At 51.7% G+C, this 22,915-nt stretch overlaps 1 protein-coding gene across 5 annotated transcripts in view; it reads left to right on the top strand.

The window, feature by feature from the left end:
• The first annotated feature begins 1,885 nt into the window (after nt 1-1,885).
• The window catches only part of CD9 (CD9 molecule), a 38,749-nt gene continuing 17,719 nt past the window's right edge, over nt 1,886-22,915 (top strand). The window contains exons 1-2 of one of the 5 annotated variants that reach the window (XM_063593299.1): nt 1,886-2,506; nt 2,811-2,992. In XM_063593299.1, the coding sequence (XP_063449369.1) occupies nt 2,927-2,992 (66 nt within the window). In that variant the 5' untranslated portion in view covers nt 1,886-2,506; nt 2,811-2,926. Of the gene's footprint in view, nt 2,507-2,709; nt 2,993-22,915 lie in introns of those variants that run through there. The other 4 variants (XM_008973748.6, XM_008973749.6, XM_003820325.6 and 1 more) reach the window with 4 other exon arrangements.

Consider the following 22,915-nt stretch of genomic DNA (forward strand, 5'->3'; position numbering starts at 1 on the left):
AAGGATGCCTTGATTATACGAATGTGGCACTGAACTATATAGGCTGACCCCAATTCTTTCTTCAGTGTAAACAATAATAGGAATAGGAGCAACAGGCAGCTTTTCTGCAGCGCTTCTGTGGCAGGCAGGTTCTAAGGCCTCCCTGTGGATTTCCTCTGTCAACACTCATGTTTACCCTAATAAGTCATTTCTATTATAAACTTAAATATTTACTGAACTCCTCCCACCAGTAATTGTTAACTTGGGAGAAGGGGGAGATGCGATAAAATCTTTCTTTTCCTAAGACCTGTCTCCCAAGATAGATGGACGCAGGCCCAAAAGGGCACAACGGAACACTGACTGTTTTCCGGCCTCCTTCCCACCCTCCAGGGTGCTTCACACTCCTCCTCTGTGCTGGAATCATCCTGGACACTGGTTAGGATGTGTAAAGTCAAGCATCACCAAAATTCCTCTGCTTGTCCTCTTGGCATTAGGCTCAGTTTAGGCCCTGCCTCTCCTTCCTTGTCCTCCTTCCTCCCCATGTACCACTATCGGTTTCCCCAGTGCAGCCAGCTGCCCGCTTCTGTGTCTTTGCATATCCAGTTCCCTCTGCTTGGAATTCCCTCCTCCACATTGACTACTGACTCCACCTTCCCAAGTCAAGTCAGCTGCTGCAATGTCCCCTGCTCTGGGAAGCCTCCCGGACTCAGATTGACGTGGGGATGTGCCCTGTGCCCCTACTTGTTACTAGCTTCTGCTCTCTGCCTCTGATCTCTCCCTCCCCTTCCCGCCCTGACACCTCATGGGGTTTTGCCCTGCCTTCTCCAGCCTTTATCCCATTGCCCCGCCTTCATTCATTCTTCTCTCACCTGAACTACTCCACAGCCTCCTAGCAGATTTGCACCTGGTCCTCAGCTCAACTTTCATCTACCACTGCTCCCCTCATATTACCTGATTGTGTCTCCCCAAATACAACATCTCCATGTTCCACGCAATCCCCTAAAGCACTGAGCCAAGGACTGGAGATGCCAACAATGGTCCTGGTTCTCAAGGGGCTTCCTAACTGCCCCTCCGGCCTTCCCCCACCCAACTACCTAAAACACAGGCAGAGAACCTCTGAAAACACAGCAGATCCAACCGTTCCCCTGCTTGAACCTTTCGGTGGCCCCTAATGCTCAGAGTGCAAAGTCCAGGAGCACAAGGCTCTTTCTCACCTTCCCACAAACCACCCCGTGACTCCAGGCTCCAGCCCAGAGCCCGGACAGCCCCTGCCCCAGCCTTTGCCCAGGATTCTCCCTTGGCGGCAACTTTCCCTGTGGTTCTGCAGCATCATCTCCCAGTCTGGGTCAGAGGCCTCTCCTTAGCCTCTTAGCCCCCAAGCCTCTCCCCGTAACTGCACCTATCACCCTCAAACCATTGTCTGGCTGCCTGTCTCCTCCCACACTGGTCCCTGAGCAGAAACAAGGGCTAATCCACGTTTTTCAGCTCCTACCCCTAATGAAATACCCTAATAGATACTGAAAAATGTTTTTGAACCAATGAGACAAGTCTACTGATAATAAACAGGCAAATAACAGCAATGTGCTAACAGTGGCTGTTTCTGGTGAGCAGAATTTTGAGGTCTGTTCCTTTCACTTCTTGGTATTTCGGTTGGTTCTGTAATGACTGTATCTTGCTTTTGTAATCATAAAGGACAGTAAAGGAAACTTCATTTTGAAAATAATACAAAGGGATTCTGGGACTTCAAAAGAAGGGGACTCTCCTCGTCCACTCCAGAGAATCAGGAAAGGAGTGTTTAAAGATCCACAGAATTCCTACAAGTGACGTGGGGGGGGCCAGCCAGCCAGGGCGCATGCCGGCCAGCGAGTGGGGTGGGCTCTGGGTCCGGGAGAAGTCAGATCAGTGCTCTGTACAGGGCCTTGAGGGCAAGACGAGGAATTTCGACTTAGGTCCTTGAATCTGGAGAGCCACAGAAAGTTTGTGAGCTCAGGAGAAGCGCTCCAAGCTCGGCATCTGGAGCAGTTCAAGGCAGCAGCGAGCAAGTCCAAAGACGCAGGAGGGAGGGTGGGGTGGAGGAGTAGAGAGAAAAGAGAAGCCCTCTACAAACCCTTTTTCCCTCTGGGGCAACTAAACCTCAAGTGCAGGAAGCGCTTGGGGACTGCCCAGCCCCCAGCTGTGTTATTATTCGGTGATAGGTACTTGCTAATTACTTCCAAAAGCCTCCCATCTGTCATCCCACCCAGACTGCGCGCTTCTAATTCCTCCTACCCCACATGCTGTGCCCAATGAAAAGTATGGTCAGCGAGCGAAGGTTTGCAAGGAGACAGACGAGGGCGAAATTAAGCCAGGCGGCTTCCCTTTAAATCCTCGCAAAGCAGAAGGGCCCCTCACTCTGGCAGCAGGCCTTGGCCAAGGGGCCTTTAGTCCAGACGACCCGGGGAAGAGTCTCCCAAAGCAGAACGCCCGGTCCGGCGCCCAGACCAAACGCGGGGGAACCGGAAGGGCGAGGCCTCCACGCAAGTCCGCGGTAAAAGTGGCAGGGAGTGGCTGCCTGCAAAGACCCCAAGACGGCTGGAAGAAGGAGTGGGTGGCGGGTGGGGGTTAGGGCGACTAGGCGGGGAAACAGGGAGAGGGTCGGGCTCCGCGGGGCAGCTGGGGCCGGGGCTCGCCGGACCTGGGCGGGGGCGGGGGCCGGGGGGGGGGGTGCGGCCCGGGCGGGGCCGGTGGGGCGGGAGGCGTGGCCGGCGGGGGGAGTGGGGGCGGCTTTTCCCGGCACATGCGCACCGCAGCGGGTCGCGCGCCCTAAGGAGTGGCACTTTTTAAAAGTGCAGCCGGAGACCAGCCTACAGCCGCCTGCATCTGTGTCCAGCGCCAGGTCCCGCCAGTCCCAGCTGCGCGCGCCCCCCAGTCCCGCACCCGTTCGGCCCAGGCTAAGTTAGCCCTCACCATGCCGGTCAAAGGAGGCACCAAGTGCATCAAATACCTGCTGTTCGGATTTAACTTCATCTTCTGGGTGAGTGAGCGCGACTGCCGCGCGCTCCTCTCAGGGGCCACCTGTTCGCGGGCCCCGGACACTGGCCGCGGCCGCGAGTGCCGGCAGCTGGCACTGCCCTCACCGGGCAGGCACCGGGCGGGAAGAGAGAGCGCCCTGCGGCTGCCAGCTGGCTCCAAGGCCGGGTCCAGAGCCGGGCGGGACGGCCGCGACGGGCGCATTCGGGTGGGGGCTCATCACCGCCCAGCCGGCGTGGGGAGCCGGGCCCTCGTGAGATGAGGCGTGCGGGAGGGTCCTGAGCACTTGAGCTCGCCTAGGATTTGAGCTGGGGTGTGTGTCTGCTCCCAGCCCAAGCCCCTCCGAGTGCCAGAGGGGAAGGCAGGGAGAAGCGGAGCACCCCTCTTTGGGCCAAGGCCCAGGAGGACTGTGGCGAGCAGTATGGCTCGTGACCGGGTGGGGTCTCCCAGGTAGTAGGGGGCGCCAGGAAGGGAGGGTGCGGGCACGGCGAGAGCTCAGCCAAGAGCGGCTCTCACTTTTATGCAGGAGCGGCAGGGGTGCCTCGGCCGCGGGTCCGGCCCCGGGACCCAGTCCCTGAGAGTCGGGGGCCCCTCCACCCTTGAGGAGGAACCTCGCAGGCCCCCGTTCCCTCAGACTTTGATTCTGAGCCACCGTGAGAGCGCCAAACTCCCTGGTAGCTACCTGAAAGACTAGCTTGTCTTGATTTCTTTCAAGGACGATAAGTATCTTCACTGGAGAGAACTCAGAGTTCGGGAGAGGAGGGGGCAGATACCTATCTGCGCCTCTAGTGGGATGAGTCCTGTGTGTGCATTTCCGGGAGAGATCAGGTGCCAGCCAGCTGCCCGCCCAGGAGAGCCTTGGCCTTGCCCTCTCCCCTCCCCGCCAGCCCAGGCGGCCCACCCAAGGCCAGGCAGGGCGCAGAGCGGACGTTCATCTGGAGAGGCCAGCGGGGCCAGGAGCTCCAGGGACACCTGCTGCAGGCCACTCAGCCTCTACAAATGGGAAGGCTGAGAGGCGACAGAAACAAGGAATAGGAAACCCTTGTGTCCTTGTTTCTATAGCCACATTCCCTGCACACACATGACAATACTTGCCGCTCTGCAGGCAGGAAGAGAGTCTCTATGCCACTCTCAAGATAGATGGATGTAGAAACAGGTGCATGCCACCAGAGTCTTGTAACAAAAAAGTGCACTTGGCCAGGCACAGTGGCTCATGCCTGTAATCCCAGCACTTTGGGAGGCTGAGGCAGGAGGATCGCTTTCATCCAGGTTCAAGACCAGCCTGGGTAACATAGTGAGACCCCATCTCCACAAAAAATAAAAAATTAGCTGGACGTGTTGGCATGCACCTGTGGTCGCAGCTACTCAGGAGGCTGAGATGAGAGGATGGCATGAGCCTGGGAGGTCAAGGCTACAGTGAGTCATGATTGCACCACTGCACTTAGCCTGGGTGACCTAGTGAGCCCTGTCTCAAAAAAAGTAGAAAAGAAACAAATGCACTTATTCCCCCTGGAGCTGGTCACTGAGGTCCCCACAAGCCTCCTTAGGGAAATCTAAGATTTACTCCTCCCCAGAGCTGAAGGGGTGGTTGAACAGTTTTTCCAATTTGCAGAGACTGACCTCCCCCAGTGCATGAGTCACCATAACACACACCCCAGTGAGGACAGCATATAGGTGTGCTCCTTCCCAACCCTTGACTTGCTTTCAAAAGACCCTGCTGGCCGTGGGCACCCCTCCTCCTGTGTTGCCACCCACCCCAGCAACCACCCAGCTGCCACGCTTAGCTTCTTTCTTTCACCAATCCCTGGCGGCAGAAAAGTCTGCGGGAAGGCAGCTGGCCTCACCCACCCTTGACCTTTGGGAGTTTTCCTCTCCCCTCCCAGGTACAGTCTCTCCCGGCTGGTGTGTTGGTTAGTCCTCAGCTGTCTGCCTAGACTGCATCCAGGTTTGGGACTGCAGGGAAACACAGACTGCCACAGTGTTCCTCCCTACCCCCATCTGCCCCATGGCATATGCAGGAAGCTGATGCGAGGCTCCCAGGGCCACTGGTATCTACTCTGTCTGTGGCCTGCTGGCCTGCAATCTGTCCATACTGTCCTCAGCCTGCCACCCCACTCCTATTCAGAAACCCCTATGCCTGGCCCCAGCCTAGGTGCAGCTGATGACCTATGTAGTCTGAAACAGAAATCACTCACACTGGAAATGTTTGGAATGACTTTTGAAGATCATGCAGTCCAGCTCTCTTATTCATAGTGAGGCAGCAGAGGAAGAGAGATGGGGTGATTTACCCAGGATCGCAGAGACAGAGCCAGTATTACAATTCCTGGGGCCCCTACTTTACTTCTGTCCTCTTCCGTCTTCATCAGAGGCAGGAAGATGGGCAGTAGCTATGTTTTCCTGAATTACTGTTCATTTGTCCTGTATCTGGGTCCCTATGGAGATGAAGCCCTCATCCCTAGGAGATGATGTAATGAAAAGGAAGACTGTGGTCGGTCCACTTGTGCAGAGTGTTAGTCTTTAGAGCCTTTCTTGTTCTAGTCCCATGATGTAGCCAAGAGCAGGAAGCATTGTCCCCACTGTACTGATGATCAGGAAACCATTTCCCAGAGAGGTTAGGTGACTTATCCAAGGTGATGCGGCAGGGTGGTCTCAGAACTAGGTTACTTTACCCAACTGGTTTTGGCTGCTGAGTGGGAATGGGAGAAGGGTGGGAAGAAGCTCCCAAGACTCCCTTAAAGAAAGCTGTAACCTAAGGGAACTGCTTGGGTGATTATGTTGTCACCACATCCGTTTCTCTCTTGAGACCAGACATTTATAAACTTGGCATTTGGAACCTGATGTGGGCCTTGAAAAGCAGGAATTGTGAGGCCAGTGCCCAGCAGCACTTTGCACAGAGGCTGCTGAGAGGGGGGTGTCCAACAGGCATCCAGAGAGAGGCCAACCTCAGTGGAGTAGGATGGTTATTGGGGGGCTGTGCCTCTTCCCTGGCCTGATCTCATCCCTGTGGGTCACTCCCTGATGGCCACAGCCAAACCAGCAAATCAGTCTGTTCTTCCACCACCTCCAGAACCGGCCCTCCTAGCTCTATTTTGATTGTTTCTACATTTCCTTCAGACCTCCCTGCCCGCCCGCCCACCCCCCAAAAAACAGTTGAGAGGGAAAACATCTTGCTGATGTCCATGTGGTAGACACACAAGTATTTCTCCAGCTGAAATGGGGGAACCAGGGTTAGGGCCAGTCCAGTCTGACACATGCATGTCTGCCCTCTTTCTGGTCAGAGAGGGGGGGCAACTCCTTAGGGCAAAAGAGGGAAAGGTTTGGCTATACTGACAGAGCCCAATCCCCTCCCCACCTCCCTCAGCCCCTTTGCTTACTGTCTCTCACCCCTCGCTCACTGATGGAAACAGCAGTGTGGGGCTGGGAGTTCTCTTTCCCAAGAAACCGTATCCTCTAGACCTAGGGGAGGCTGGTGCGAAACACAGAGACCTACACTGGGAATTCAGAGACCTGGATGTGAGCCCAGCTCTGTCCTCAACTCACTTTGAAACCTTGGGTTGGTCACTTCTGTGCTCTAAGCCTCAGTTTCCTCATCTGTAAAACAATAGCTTGGAACAAATGGTCTCAAAAGGTCCTTTCAAGCTCAGTCTATGAACCCAACACCCCTACACATACCACATACAGCAGTAGAACTCTCCTACACAACCCAAAATAGGAACCAATATTGGGTACGATGTATACTATGTTGGTGATGGCCACATTAAAAGCCCAGACTTCACCATGTGTAACAAAACTACATTCGTGTCCCCTAAATCTATAAATAACAATATAATAAGCAAAATACAAGCCCTGAATTGGAAATGGGAGATGGATACCAAGGCTTGTCCTCAGAACTCAGCTTTTCTTGGCCTTTACCTCTGGAGCAAGAGCCCAGCTGGTGCTTTTCTTTCCTGTTGCTTCTCAGTTCCCTCTCCTCACCCTGGTGGGTCTCTCTCAGGGGTGTTCATTGCCCGTATACCTTAGTACTTGGCCTAGTGGTCAAAGCACCAGTCCTGGGTTCCATGTCTCATCACCAGATGGGGCTGGTGACCACCCCGCATGGTGCTGTGAGAGTTAAATGGGGAGTATGTGTAGTGCACTTAGTGTAGTAGATTGCACCAGACGTATCTTCCAACAGTAGCTATTGTTATTCACTAGTGGAGAGTAGAATGAGGCCCTGGGGAGGGTGAGAGCAGTTCTCTAAGAAGTGTGGAAGTCTAAACCGCAGATGTGGCCAGGAGGACCCTCCCAATCCACACACTGGCCTCCCTGCCTCTTCCTGTATCAGTGCCAACTTTGTCCTGTGCATCAAAACCCTGACTCCATTTCATGGGTTGCTACTGCTCATTTGGCTGCGGGAAGGCCCCGCTTCTGAAAATAAAATTGCCTGTCAGAGAAACCCTAAGGATCAGGATTCTGGATCTGGGCAGGGCATGGACAAGTTGGGTGGCAGTGGCAAAAGCCCCTCCCCACGGTCTGCCTTTTCCCCCAGAAGCAAGTTGCTGGGACTGTTGCATAAAATGGCTCCCACCTCCAGTGCCCAGACAGCCTGCGCTGGGGTGAAGCTGGCTACACGTGCACTGAAGCTGGCAGGCTTGGGGAGAGGTGAGCTGAGGCCAGGTATCTGCTTCCTTTGCCCAGGATTTTGATGGTCTCTCCCCTACACCCATAGTGGGTGTGAACAACAAAGACCCAGTCTTTTGATGGTGGTGAGGATTCCTCTGCACACGCTCACACTCACGTTCTCTACCCCCTTCTTTTCAACGTGGCCCACAGCACGATTCTAGACCCTGCTCTATTGTGCTCGGAGGAAGCAGCTGCTGGCTCCAGCCCGAATTTGGGAGTGCTTTGATATGCAGCCCTCTCTAGGGCCCCGCCAGTACTGACTGTAGATGAGCCCTCTGCGGCTGCTGGGCTCACAAATCAGCCTTCTCACCCCTTCCTCCAGGAGCAGTGTTGGATGAGAATCTCCCCCTTACACACATAGATCCTGTGTTTGTTTTGTCTGCTTTTGTTTGTTTGTTTGTTTTTGTTTTTCTGTTCTGTTCAATTTTATAAGGAGGCATAGCTTTTGGACTTGGTTGCAGGGTTGGGTTTGGAACTTAATAATACCTTGGATTGACAAAGGCGCCTTTTCTTCTAAAGAACACAAACCTTGATGGTTCTTGCCTGGGTGTGGTTCTCACCTGGGTGAGCCTGGCTGTGAGGGTAGGGGGCCTGAGGTCACCCCAACCACAGCTTCTGTGGTCCTACTGGCAGCATGTTCTAGACAGACCTGTGTGGAGCTGGGGAAAGGAGAGCGGAGAGGTTTGAGGAAGCTGCATGTTTATGTTCTGTGTTCCTCCCTCCCCCAGGTTGGGGTCAGCGGGACTTTATTTGGATCTACCACAGGTCTTTTCAACCAAAGCCTTGCAGAAACAGGCTTTACCCCGTACACACAGAAGAGCAACGACTTCCTTGTTAAGAGTCTGAAAATCTGGGTGACAGCCTGTCAGACCCATGGCCTCAGAGAGCGGGAAAAATCCTTTGCAACTGGGAAGGAAATTCAGAAGACAAAAAAAAAAATGCAGGGGAATGGGGGGCGGGGGCTAGTCTTTATACATTTCTTTTTTTTTTTTTTTTTTTTGGAGACGGTGCTGACTCTGTCACCCAGGCTGGAGTGCAGTGTTAACAATCATGGCTCATGGCTCACTGCAACCTCAACCTCCCAGCTCAGGCGATCCTCACACCTCAGCCTCCTGAGTAACTGGGACTACAGGCATGTGCCACTACACCCAGCTAACCTTTTAATTTTTTTGTAGAGACAGGATCTCACTATGTTGCCCAGGCTGGTCTCAAACTCCTAGGCTCAAGCGATCTGCCAACCTTGGCCTCCCAAAATGCTAGGATTACAGGAATGAGCCACCGCACCTGGCCTACATTTCTTAAATTTATGTTTTAAGGCCTGACTGCAGATTACTTGCCTGTTTTATTCCATGGAAAAAGTCATGCTGGTCCAGGGACATTCTCATTTTCCATCAAGTGATGGCATGCAGCCGTAGAAAGCAACATCCTGTCCCCAGATGAGATAATCTTTTTGTGATAATTTTATAATAATTGTATCTATCTGGTAATTTCCTCCCCCCGCCCCTCCAAAAATACTTAGTTGTGGATAGTTTTTAAGTACTATATCCTGTCATCCTAGACTAATACATCTTAACGTTTTTAGGGAAATTCCTTTTTAGGGAATTCCTTGGAATCAGTACGACCTGCCTCCAGAAAAATGTTATGTCTGTTGCTGGAGGCCCATAGACTTTTTTTTTTTTTTTTTTTTTTGCCTTTTTCTCCATTGCCCAGGCTACAGTATAGTGGCACCATCATAGTTCACTGCAGCCTCAAACTCCTGGGCTTTACACAGTCCTGGCCTCAGCCTCTCAAGTAGCTGGGACTACAGCACACACCACTATACCCGGCTAATTTTTTTGTACAGAGAGGGTCTCTCTATGTCGCCCAAGCTGGTCTTGAACTCCTGGGCTCAAGCAGTCCTTCAGCCTCGGACTCCCAAAGCACTGGGATCATAAATGTGAGCCACCACGCCCAGCCTGAGCTCATGCTGTAAATGCCCCATATTGGTTTTTCTCCCTCAGTTTCCAGACAACCCCTGCTCTGTCCTGAGTCCCATATTTCTGCTATAAGAAGCAGGTTGCCTCACTGTCCCCGGGGGGCTGCAATGGGGGCATCACAGGGGACTTTGTGAAAGGCATTAGAAACGATAAATTCCCTAGTGATCAAGTGCAGCTCAGATGGGACAGCTGGCCTCCCACCCGTCCCTCTGACTCTCAGCTTAATCATTGCCTAAGGAGTGGTTTTCACTCGGTTAATTTAATGAGTGCTCTGTATTTCTAGTACACACGAAAAATGCAACTGTATGATCTTCCAGCCAGGTTGGGCCTCTTGGCTTAGCTTTTCCCAGAGCTTGGTGCTTCATCTTTGTTCAGGAAGAAAGGAGGTCTGTCTCTCTTCTCCTTCCCTCCAAATGCAGACGGAAAGGCTTGTCCTCTGAGGACTTGCAGAAAGGAGGAATGTCTCAGGAGGGATCATGTGGGGAGCTGCACTCCCAAGGAGTTGAGAAGCAGCCTGGTTGAGTAACTGGGAAAGGCAAAGCAGCCTGACTTGGAGAGGGGCCCGGATTAATGTGATTCCAGAGGATGTCCCGGTACAGAGAAGTTTGGGGACTACTGACTTGGAGAAAAATCAGAAACCCGGGTCTTAAGAGCCCTTCCTCTTCAATCCTTAAGCCAGGCATTGTGCCTGAGGGAAGAAATAGTGGCTCTTATGAGCTCTGCTAGAAAAGTAACCCTTCAGGCCAGGCGCGGTGGCTCACGCCTATAATCCCAGCATTTTGGGAGGCCGAGACAGGCGGATCACCTGAGGTCGGGAGTTTGAGACCAGCCTGGCCAACATGGAAAAACCCCCTCTCTACTAAACATGCAAAATTAGCCAGTCATGGTGGCAGGTGCCTGTAATCCCAGCTACTTGGGAGGCTGAGGCAGGAGAATTGCTTGAACCTGGGAGGCGGCGGTTGCGGTGAGCTGAAATCGTGCCATTGTACTCCAGCCTGGGCGACAAGAGTGAAACTCCATCTCAAAAAAAAAGAAAAGAAAAGAAAAGTAACCCTTCACAGCTTACCCAATGCACATCCAAGTTTCCAGTGAACACCTCTGAGCAGGCTAAGCGGCTGGTGGCTCCTGCCAAGCCCTCTCCTGGGAACTGAGCTTCACAGCTTCAGGTGCCAGTCCCTTGCTGACACTCCCAGTCTAAGCTGTGTGTTAGTCTCCAAGTTCAGAAACAACACAATACATGGGTCATAGGAGAAGAACCTCGACTGAGGCTAAAAATACCATAAAGTTAATCAGGCAGTTTTATTAATTATGAATTTATTAATTCAAAACCTATTCAAGGATTTTAGTTTTTTTTGTTTGTTTGTTTTTGTTCTTTTTTTTTTTTTGAGGTGGAGTTTCACTCTTGTTGCCCAGGCTGGAGTGTAATGGTGCGATCGCAGCTCACCGCAACCTCCGCCTCCTGAGTTCAAGCCATTCTCCTGCCTCAGCCTCCTGAGTAGTTGGGATTACAGGGGTGTGCCACCATGCCCGGCTAATTTTTAGTAGAGACGGGGTTTCTCCGTGTTGATCAGGCCAGTCTTGAACTCCTGACATCAGGTGATCCACCCGCCTCAGCCTCCCAAAGTGCTGGGATTACAGGCGTGTAGTTTAATGTCTTTTAAACCTAAGTTGATTGAATGTAGTATGATAATACAGTGTACTGATTTATTAAAACTCTAAATGAAAAGATCAGCAAAATCATACTATTTGTGAACTCATCATTGCTTTTTTTGTTGTTTGTTTTGAGACAGAGTCTCGCTCTGTCACCCAGGCTGGAGTGCAGTGGCGCAATCTTGGCATACTGCAACCTCTGCCTCCCAGGTTCAAGTGATTCTCCCGCCTCAGCCTCCTGAGTAGCTGCGACTACAGGCACACGCCACCACGCCCAGCTAATTTTTGTATTTTTAGTAGAGATGGGATTTCATCATGTTGGCCAGGCTGGTCTCACCTCAGGTGATCCACCCACCCCTGCCTCCCAAAGTGCTGGGATGATAGGCGTGAGCCACCACACCGGGCTCGTCATAGCTTTTCAAGTCAATAGAAATCTGGTGTTTGAATCCACATCATGTCTTCCCTTGTAGGTGGGCAGTTGCAGTGTGTAGTGTGCATGCACACCCCAGATTTATGCCCAACTCCACTGGATGTTTTCTGGGTGGGGAGTCATCCATACCTCCCTCAGCGGCCCCGTTCCTAGAGACGGGAGGCCCTTCCCACTAAGACATATTCCTCCTGCTCTCCATGGTGCAATGTAAACATCTTTCTCGCAATGTGGGCCTGTGGATTTAAATTTATTACTGTTAAGCTCAGATGTTTTAAAGCTTCCTGTCTACAAGCCTGAGAAAATCTCTTCATACTCTTCTTTCCTCCTCTCTAGTCAAATTGTAGCCCTGGCTCCCTAAGACACAACCCTTTAGAGACCCAGACTGCAAATTTCTTTTTTTTTTTTTCTGAGATGGAGTCTCATTCTGTTGCCCAGGCTGGAGTGTAGTGGTACAATCTCGGCTCACTGCAACCTCTGCCTCCTGGGTTCAAGCGATTCTCATGCCTCAGCCTCTTGAGTAGCTGGGATTACAGGCATGTACCACCATGCCTGGCTAATTTTTGTGTTTTTAGTAGAGATGGGGTTTTGCCACGTTGACCAGGCTGGTCTCGAACTGCTGACCTCAGGTGATACGCCCACCTCGGCCTTCCAAAGTGCTGGGATTACAGGCGTGAGTCACCGCACCCAGCTGGGACTGCTCATTTCAAATAGAAATTAGATTATCTTCCAGGATGAGGAGGGACACTTTGGCCTTCTTTGTCATGGGAGGCTGGCACTCTCCTCTAGGACCCTGGGGTGTGTCTTGAGAGCTCGTGCCCAGGGCTATAACACAGAGAGGCCTGTGCTGATGTCATCTTGTTCTTCTGCCCTTTGCTGGCAGGGTGGTTCTGGGGAAGGGCAGAGGCTCCGGGTCCCACTCTGGGGCTGTTTTCACGGGGGATGGAAGGACCATGGCCATTGAACGGGCTGCGGTCCCGTCTATGGACACAATGCCAATGGGCAGCTGCAACAGTGCAGCCAAGGGGAGAGGAGGGTGTGCGAGTTGCCCTGGAGAGTCCCTTCCCAGAGTGCTGCCTCTGTCCACCCTGACTATATGACCAGTGGAACCAAGGGTGTGGCTGAAGCTCTCAGGACAAAGGCCAGGGAGAGGAAGCACCAGCTGTTTCTTTTAGACTCTCTTCGAGCACCCACTACCCCCACTGCCCCCGAGCAAGGCCAGCTGTAGGTGGCATCTCCAGCCCAGGTGGCCATGCAGCTGCCCTGCTGTCAGGGAGGAGGCGCGTCTGCAAGCTGTCTTCCTTCCGGTGCACATGGGCTCCCTTGTGGCCTTTAAAGATCGAAAACACCACTTTGAAATGGGATTAGATATGAATGGGGGGAAAACAGGCAAAAGGGAAAAAATTCTGGCTTCAGAATAGAAGAAATGGATCAAAAACACAAACAGCTTAATAAAATAATTGAGAATTGGGGCTCTGCAGTCAGACCATTCTGGGTTCAAGTTCTAACTCTGCCACTTACTTGCCCTGTGATCTCAGTTGAGCAACTTTTTTTTTTTTTTTTGAGAAGGAGTCTCGCTCTGTCGCCAGGCTGGAGTGCAGTGGCACGGTCTTGGGTCACTGCAACCTCTGCCTCCTGGGTTCAAGCGATTGAACAGCCTCAGCCTCCCAAGTAGCTGGGATTACAGGCACGCACCACCACGCCTGGCTATTTTTTTATATTTTTAGTAGAGATGGGGTTTCACCACGTTGGCCAGGCTGGTCTTGAACTCCTGACCCTGGCGGGTGATCCGCCCACCTTGGCCTCCCAAAATGCTGGGATTACAGGCTTGAGCCACCGCGCCCGGCCCGAGCAACTTAACTTTTGTGCCCCAGTTTTTTCATCTAAAAAATAGAAGACAATATTACCTCTGGCGGGCCTGTTCTGAAAATTAAATAGTTCTGGGGAAGTGCTTAGGGTGGGGTTGTGGAACATAGATAGCAAATATTTGAGTACTTGCTGCTAGTAATTAGGTGACCTAATATGAAGAAGGAGCTCCTGGCAGAGGGGTAGGGCAGGTTGATAGGTTAGACAAGAGTTTGGGGATCTTGGCCTCCCTTGCTGGCTTGGGGCTTGCAAAGATCCCATGTTGGAGCAGGAGGGCCGTTCCACCAAGCGGTGCCGGAAGTGCTTTTAGCCGACCCTGCCACTCCAGGCACCACATGGCATTGCTTGAAAACTGTCAAGGAAGGAGCATCTCCCACCACTCAGGGCCACACACGCATGTGACGGCCAACTCTGCAGATGGAATGAGAGCAAGCTGCTGCAAGTGGCTAGAGTGTGTCAGCAAGAGTGTGTGCAGTCATCGCCAGACAGCTCGGCGAGGCATACACAATGGAAAACAAATGTGTGGTATTCTGGAATTTAAAGCAAAACATCCAAAACAATCCCCCACATCAGATGATTTTGGTTAAGATCAGAATGCCTGCTTTCAGTGGAAAAGGGATTTATGGGCTGGCCAGCGTATGCTACGCGTCTGGCAAGCAGGCAGTGGAAACTTGAAATGGGATTTCTTGTTTAGAAAGAGGTTACCTTGGGCTGGGGCCTCCCTCCCCATCAGCCCCAACATCCTAACGCCAGCACACTTCACTGAAGCTTTTCTCCTCTCCAGGGCAGAGGAAGGGCTCCAGGTTTTTAAATGATGCTGACTTTGTCCTTGAAAGGAGGGAAGATTTCTCAACTCGAACTTGTTCAGACCAGGTAGCTGCCTAATTTCCAGAAAGATACGCTGAGAAAAAGCTCACGGAGTTCCTCATCCTCTGCCACACCCTGGAGAGGGGACCAAGCTGTCTCCCTTCTATCAGGGAGGAGACAGGTCAGCAAGTAACCGATCTCTGCATGGCATGTGCTGTGCACGGGACAGAGGAAGAGTGCTGACAGCTGGGTCAGTCATGCCTGCTCTGTGACCACGGGCAAGTCGCTTTACCTGTCGGAGCCTGTTTCTTCATCTCTCACAGGGATGATCCTAACTAGCTCTCAGGCTCTAAGGCAGCCCACTAAGAATCAGAAGGGGCAGCAGGGCCTCATAGTGTAATTCTAGCCTCCTCCCTGGGAAACCTCTCATGCATTGCATTACTGTTGCTCCCACAGGGAATGTTCTTTTGTAAAGTAATGGCCTGCACCAGCCTGAGGCCAGGCTCGAACATTTACACACAACGAGCCAGGCATAGCAAGGTGGTGGCACCCCCAGGCTGTAGCTGTCTAGGGCCACCTTCACCCTTCCACCCAGGAGCCCCCCAGCTGCACTAGCACCCCTGGAAAGGGAGGCCACAGAGTCAGTAGGCAGGCTAAGCATTTGCTTAGGGCACCAACAATGCAGGCAGCTCAAGGAATCCAGGGAAATAGGCACTTTTTTTGAGCTTTATCTTACAAGTTCAACTTTTTTTATGTTGAATTGTATGGGTTGTGGGGTAGGTACCATAGACATCTCAGTGTCTAGAGCACTAAATGGCCACAGAAGGCAGAAGTTGGCCTCCCCAGGGACCCGGCTTGTCATGGAAAGTTGGGTTTAAGTGTATGTGTGGACCCCTCTCCCCAGCCTGCCCTTATGGTATAAAAGAGCGACATATAATAGCAGCGGCCATTTATGACCCAGGGACATTGCTGGGGTTGGGGGGAGTGGGCCAGGAGCGGGCAAGGAGTTGTCTTGATAGAAACGCTGATTCCCGTGGGGAGACAGCAAATTAGTCACTCTCCTGAAGCCTTACTTTCCTTATCTGTGTAATGAAGGTAATAACACAACCAGCGTCTTACGATTGTTACTGGGACTAAGGGGATATTTAATGTAAAGCTATTATATGGGCCTGGCTCACAGGCAGAGCTCCTGTGTTAGCTTCTGCTGCTGTTGCTGTAGTTGCTGTTACTGGTACCTCTCCTTAACATTTTTCATAGATTGAGGTTGTCTAAGTGTTCACATTCATCCATATCTTCTCACTTCAGTTCATGAAACCACATCACACAAGATCAGTCAATGCTGAAATTTACCTCCAGTCTTTCTCCCTCTCGAACACGAATTGGAGGACGTATCTTTCCACCTGTCTATAAAACACTCATTTCTGAGACTTCCCCAGTTTGGGGAAGACGGATAAAGAAGGGAATCAGTTTTGCACTTTGCTGGAAATGCCTGTAAGAATGCCCCATTGGCAGAGACTCGCTTCGTGGAGCTCAACTTGGAAATTAATTTACAATGGAAATTGAAGGAAAATCTACTTCATATCCACACCAAGAAGGGTGGCCTCAATGCTTCTCCTTCAGTTCACTCCTTGTGCCTTCCAAAAGGAAGTTGATTCTTCATATGTAGAATTTTCTGGACACCTAGAACACCCACACCCAGAAACCAGGTCCCAGAGGCATGCAGAGCCACGGTCACCATTGCTTGTGTAGACACCAGGGGTAGGAAGTGGAAGGAAGGTAGCGCCTGAGGGCGCAGCTTCCCAGGGACCACCACCTCTCCCAGCCTCAATGGCGGGAGAGAGCAAACCCAAGGGAGAAGCTACTGGTCAGCATCTTCCCTCCCTCCCTCTTGGCCCCCACCAGGGCTAGGGTCAACACCCCAAATTGAAAGCATCTGTTGTCAAGCTGCAGCAGGCAGGGAAACCCTGTCACCAGGTTAAGGCTTAAGTCAGAGCATTTTGCCAAATTCAACACGTCCAAGCCTCCCACTTGTCCCCCAAGAAAATTTCTCAGGGATTCACATCTTTTCCAGTCACCCCCTGGCCAGTGAGGAAGCACCGTGCATCGAGAAGAGCATGGCTTTGAGTCGTCTATGTGGAGCTGGTTCCATCTGAGCTCTGCCTCTTCCTGGCTGTGTCTTTTTGAGTCAGTTGCTTAAAATCTCTGAGCCTGATATATCCATAAAATGAGGGTGATGAGAGGATTCAGTGAGAGACTGTACATAAACCACCTCCTGTAATGTGTCGGGGGCGTGGGTCCTTGTACATAGTAACTTCTACTGTTAAATTGCTACTATGGTGTTATTTTCCCTAAGCTAGACAACCTGCAACTTGACCATTAGCCTCTTTTTTTTTTTTTGAGATGGGGTCTCTGTCACCCAGGCTGGAGTGCAGTAGCGCAATGTCAACTCACTGCAGCCTCGACCTCCTGGATTTAAGCCATCCTCCTTCCTCAGCCCCCCAAGTAGCTGGAACTACAGGCGTGTGCCACCATTCCCAGCTAAGTTTTTGTATTTTTTAGTAGAGACTGGGTTTTACCATATTGCCCAGGCTGGTCTCCAACTCCTGAGCTCAAGCATTCCGCCCCCCTCTCAGCCTCCCAAAGTGCTAGGTCAGGTCAGAGGCCTGACCATCAGCCTCTGCGTGTATTCTTTTAAAAAATTGTTTTTCTAGAGTTCGGGGAGGTTTGAGGAGAAGTCCAGTCTCATGCATAACAGCGAGCTGGCCTAGGGAGCACAGCCGGCTGCAGAATTCAGGGGGGAGGTTCTTACCAGGAGTGCCCTGCTGCAGGTTGTGGGAGCCTCTCACGGGCCCACTGAGTCACCAGGGCCTGTTACTAGAGGAGAGTTCACGCAGGCAGGGCCTGGGTGGTGGATGTGCATTTGGGAGCCAAATGCAGGTTCCAACTTGAGCCCTTTACCATGACTTCCTGGCTCAGTGGGTTCAGCACAGAGTTGTCCAGCCGCTCTCTCTCCTTTCTTACCTCTTCCTGCCTTCCCACCTCTCTGCATCCTCACCCTTAATGGTCACAATGCCGCATTTCCAAGGTGACCCCAGATTCCCTCCCCGTGGCTCACAGTGCTGGTCAGAGCATTTGAGCCCCCAAATGCCCCACTCTCCAGATCGGAGTGTAAAGTAGTAGGTGCCAGTCCTGCTCCCTCGTGGGGCTGGGCAGTGAGCTCTCCCTAACACACACAAAGCACCTCCAGCTCAGAGGAAGCTCACACCTCCCATCCATGCCTTCAGGCTTTTCGGCACTGGCATTTAGAAAGCTATTCTCTGGATTCAGAACCCCCAGAGAGAGCTTTTCTCTGTCCTTCCTGATTATTGGTGTGTAAATGAAGGCCTAGAGTAGTGGTTCTTAAACTTGAGCGTGATGAGAGTCACCTGGGGGGAGGTGTTGGAAAACAGAGTGCCGGCCCAGCCCCACTCCAGTTTCATGAGCGGGTCTAGGAGGGAACTGCGAATTTGCATGTCCAGGTTCCTGGGTCATCCTGCTGCTGGTCTGGGGTCATTTCGAGAGCTGCTGGACTGGCATAGAGAAGAGTTTCCTGGGTTGCCTTTGAAGATAAGAATTTCTGAAGGTTTGAGCACTGCCTTCAGACAGTGGCTCGGTAGAAGTCCCAAGAGCAGAAGTTGTCTGGAGAGGAGAGATGGCCCCCAGGATGCGCCTGACCAACCAGTCATACCTACAAAAGGGAACTCTGGTTCTCTAGGGCTGTGATCTCTGGGGCTTTTCAACTTGGCTGTAGTAAAACTAAAGTTAGTAATATGCCCTGTTGTCATCTAGAAATTCCGCCATGAGCTATTACAGTAGTTTAGTTGGGACGCTTAAGGAGAGCAAGTCGTGGCAATTTCTTCTGCTGATTACAGCGGAGTTTTGGTTTTCTTGTTGCCGGTGTTTACTGTGTGGTGGAGCTGGATAAGGGAGCACCCCAAAGCCTCTAGTCCTGCCCAAGTGGCTTTGCCCTTCCAAAGACAACAGCCCCAGCCTTCATTTGGAGGTGGGAGAGGAGGACACAGAGAGGGTTGGAGGAGGCTGTGGGCATCGGGATCCTGTTTGTTCTTGCTGGCACTGCCTGGCCCGGCTTCCTGAGGAGTGAATCAGCCCATCCAAGGCTTGGCATGCAGTAGTGAGCCAAGGGTTGCCATGGAGATGGGCGAGGCCCAGAGCCCACAGGTCTGGGTGGCCTGACTTGTTTTTAAATGTTGAAGTCTGTGCGAACAGGGAGGGCCTATCTCCACTTCTGTGGCTTTCTTAAAGCGTGACTGGTATTTTGGGGCCTGGAAAACTGCTGGTGTGGGAAACTTGCATCCCCAGTATTTGGTGTGTTGCTTACTTCCTGGGTGCTATGGACAACTATGACTAATGCTCTCCCAAGTTTAGTAGATGACAAAAACAAAAACCAGGGCTGACAAGCATCTTACTGAAGGAGGGTGACAAAGAGGTCAAGGTTTCCTCTCCTGCCCAACCCAGGAAAATCCCCTCTCTCTCTGTTATCTGCTGCTGTAATAACTCCTTTCAGCAGGGTTAATTTGCCCACGGAAGCAGTTTGTGATCCAAGGAAGGACAGAAGCCTAAAATCTGAGCCAACAGTCTCCCTTTAGCCTTCCTTCCCCACTTTCCTTTGGCCATTCCCATCCAGTCTTAGTGGAGCTCTCTATGGCAGTTTGCGGGTGTGAAGCAGATAAATTTATCCATTTTCCTCCACTACCCAGCACTCACACAGACTCCCACAGAAACCAGAAAACAGAACCCCAGTGTCCTAAATTCCCCTGCTGCCACCCAGCCGCCTTCTCCGATCACAGGAGGACACAACAGCCGTCCACAGAGGGCCCATGAATTGACCCAGTGTCACCTCACGTCTTTCTCAGGGTTTATTATTATTGTCATTTTTTTTCCCTATGGAATCCGGCTGGCTGTAACACTTCACAGTTTTCAGAATGTTTTACATGCATCACTTTATTTAATCCTCTCCTTCAACCTACGTTGAAGGCAGGACAGGTATCATACTTTTTTTTTCCACAAACGAGGACTATAACGTTCAGAAAAGCTGAGGAAAGTGTGTAGTGTCAGAGAGCTCCTAGGTAGCAGTGCCAGAATTAGAGCCCAAGTTTATATCCATCACAGTCCAGTCATTCTCAACAGAGGCGTGCAATAGAATCCCTGGGAGCACAAAGAGTCCCCTGGGATTGCTGAGGCAGGTGCATGTTTAGAAATCCCCCAGGTAGGCTGGGTGCCATGGCTCACACCTGTAATCCCAAGCTTTGGGAGGCCAAGGTGGGTGGATTGCTTGAGCTCAGGAGTTCGAGACCAGCCTGAGCAACACGGTGAAACCCTGTCTCTACAAAAAAAAATAAGAAAAAAAAAATTAGCCATGTATGGTGGCTTCCACCTGTGGTGCCAGCTACTTGAGAGACTGAAGTAGGAGGATCGCTTGAGCCCGGGAAGCAGAGGTTGCAGTGAGCCAAGATTGTGCCACTGTACTCCAGCCTGGGTGACAGATTGAGACCTGTCTCAAAAAAACAAGTATTTTCCCAGATGATTCTGATGCCCACCCCATAAAGAAGCAGGCCCTAGGTGGCACAGCTGTGCAGGCAGCAGCTCACTAGTCTTTCTATTAAGCCACCTGTCCCTTGTTGAAAATTGTGTATCATTTTGACCATGGGCTCAGCAGAGTAACCAAGTAGCCATTGCTTTTCCAGGAGGACAATGGGAAGTTGGGAAGAAAGTTCTCCCTCCTTCCTGGACTCCATCCACTCACCACTGCCCACCTCCAACCCCTCCCAAAGTGGTAGATATGGCCACCTCAAGGCCAAGGCATCCTCAGCGAGAAATCACTGTGAGCAATGATCTGCTCTCCACTTTCTGGGCTTTCCAAGGCAGCTGAATAGAGGAAGCATAACAAATATTTTGTCCTTTTTAAAAAATGGGCTGGGTACAGTGGCTCATGCTTGTAATCCCAGCACTTTGAGAGGCCAAGCTGGGTGGATCTCCTGAGCCCAGGAGTTCGAGACCAGCCTGGACAACATGGGGAAACTTCATCTCTACAAATAATTTTTAAAAATTAGCCGGGCGTGGTGGTGCACACCTGTAGTCCCAGCTACTCAGGAGGCTGAGGTGGGAGGATCATCTGAGCCTAGAGAGGTCGAGGCTGCAGTGAGCCATGGTCATACCACTACACTCCAGCCTGGGTGACAGAGTGAGACCCTGTCTCAAAAAAAAAAAAGTGTATGGCCAGTCAGTACATATTACAGAAGATGGGACCTGGAGGAAAATGGGGCCCACGCCAAGAGCACCAGTTTGTTTGACCACAAAGGATTTTTCTTTGCAGTAGGATTTGTCCCATAGGCAAACTTGGCTTCTCCCACCCGGGGAGTGGCATGCAGTATGCCCTCCCCCACACTGAAACCACATTCAACCCACTGCTCTTTTCCTCTTCCTCTGGGTTACCTCCTCTTTTTCAGCACACCTACTTGAAGAATTTCCATCAGGAGGCCAGGCTGTACATACGAACCTCCCCAGGTTCTAACTGGAACTGGTTTTGCACACTTGGCATAGAGTCCCCAGAGCAGCCAGGTGCCCCTAAGCTCCGTTACACTTTGATGTTTTTTGTTTAATCCTCCTTTGAAATTGGAAATGTTTCCTGTAACTCCAGGTGTGTGTTTCAGTGTAAGATTTCTGAACCTGTCCCTGCAGCAAGATTTTGCAGTGTGAGTCACTGAAATTCTCATCTTTGCGTGGGAGCCTTGGGTGAATTGTGCTCTCAGTGGTGAGTGGGTGTGGCAAGGGATGACCAGGACACCATTCACTGTGGGCCTGAGTTTGGGGCACTCTTGGGTTCTCATGTCTCCTGAGGCTCACATAAGCCCCAGGTGACCAGCTTACCTGTGTTCGTCAAACATAAGAGTGTTTGACTGGACTTCTTTGAGGGATGGGGGTGCTGGCAGAGTTGCAGATAAAGACCGAGGACAGCAATGCATGGGTTGTTTTTTTGTTGTTTTTATTTTTGGAGATGGAGTCTCGCTGTGTCACCCAGGCTGGAGTGCAGTGGCTCAATCTCGGCTCATTGCAACCTCTGGCTCCCGGGTTCAAGTGATTCTTCTGCCTCAGCCTCCCAAGTAATTGGGACTACAGGCACACACCACCACGCCCGGCTAATTTTTGTAGTTTTAGTAGAGACGGGGTTTCACCATGTTGGCCAGGCTGGTCTCGAACTCCTGACCTCAAGTGATCCGCCTGCCTTGGCCTCCCAAAGTGCTGGGATTACAGGCATGATCCACCGCACCCGGCCTGCATGGGCTTTTTGTAAACTTGGTTTTCCAAAGTTTGTATAAGGATTTGCCTGTAAGTCACATTGGGACATGCTTCACCAACAGAAAGGGAAATTGTTGTCATCCCCCAAATATTCCCCAACCAACCTTCATGGGGCTTCCTTAGTATTTACTCTGGGCAAATAATTGTTCTTTGTGGTTTCTTTTTTTTTTCTTTTGAGACGGAGTCTTGCTCTGTCACCCAGGCTGGAGTACAGTGGCGTGATCTCGGCTCACTGCAAGCTCCGCCTCCCGGGTTCACTCCATTCTCCTGCCTCAGCCTCCCAAGTAGCTGGTACTACAGGCACCCGCCACCACGCCTGGCTAATTTTTTGTGTTTTTAGTAGAGACAGGGTTTCATCATGTTAGCCAGGATGGTCTCGATCTCCTGACCTCATGATCCGCCCGCCTCGGCCTCCCAAAGTGCTGGGATGACAGGCATGAGCCACTGCGCCTGGCCTCTTTGTGGTTTCTGACTCTTGTGAGACATTAGAAGATGGATCTGGATAAAAGGCCTGATGGGAAAGGAAGCTGGTCCAAATGAAGAGGACACAGGAGAGGAGATCTGGGTGGATTTCAAATACTTTTTCACTGAAGTAGTCATTCATTTATGGAGTAATTACTTACTAATGACCATCCGTCCAAAGCATGGATGGGGCAAAGGAGATAAAAGAATGACTCAGAGGTCCCCTGGACCTCAAGGAGCTTGTGCTCTGCTGAGATGGGAGGCAAGCCCCAGATAGAGAAAGGGCAGAGAGTGTGGAGCATGGATGCTGGAGAGGACAGGACGGATGCGACACTGGCCTGCTCACGTGCTTGGCTTGCTCAGGGGTTGCATTTGCCATTTGCATGGGAGGAATGGGAGGAAATGGGTGGGGAAGCAGCAGGCTTGGCTTAGGCGATCACGACAGCATTCTAAGAGGGACTTGTACTAGCAGAGGCACAATGCACGAGGCTGAACTCGGGAAACTTGGAGAGATTGCATCTAAGGAGCAGACAAGGAGGAGGCAGGGTTCAGTGGTGTCAGCTGCTGTGGGATCCCAAGACATAAGGATTCAGCAAAAGTCTTAAGACTCACCACCCCTTTCGGGTTGGGAGAGATGCAGTGACGAGCCAGTGAGGACTTGGAGGTGGTTAAGCCGCCAGCTCAGGGGTGAAAGGAAAGCAGAGAGCACCCTGAAGGAGCT

This window comes from Pan paniscus, chromosome 10 (assembly GCF_029289425.2).
Source record: "Pan paniscus chromosome 10, NHGRI_mPanPan1-v2.0_pri, whole genome shotgun sequence".
NCBI lineage: Eukaryota > Metazoa > Chordata > Mammalia > Primates > Hominidae > Pan > Pan paniscus.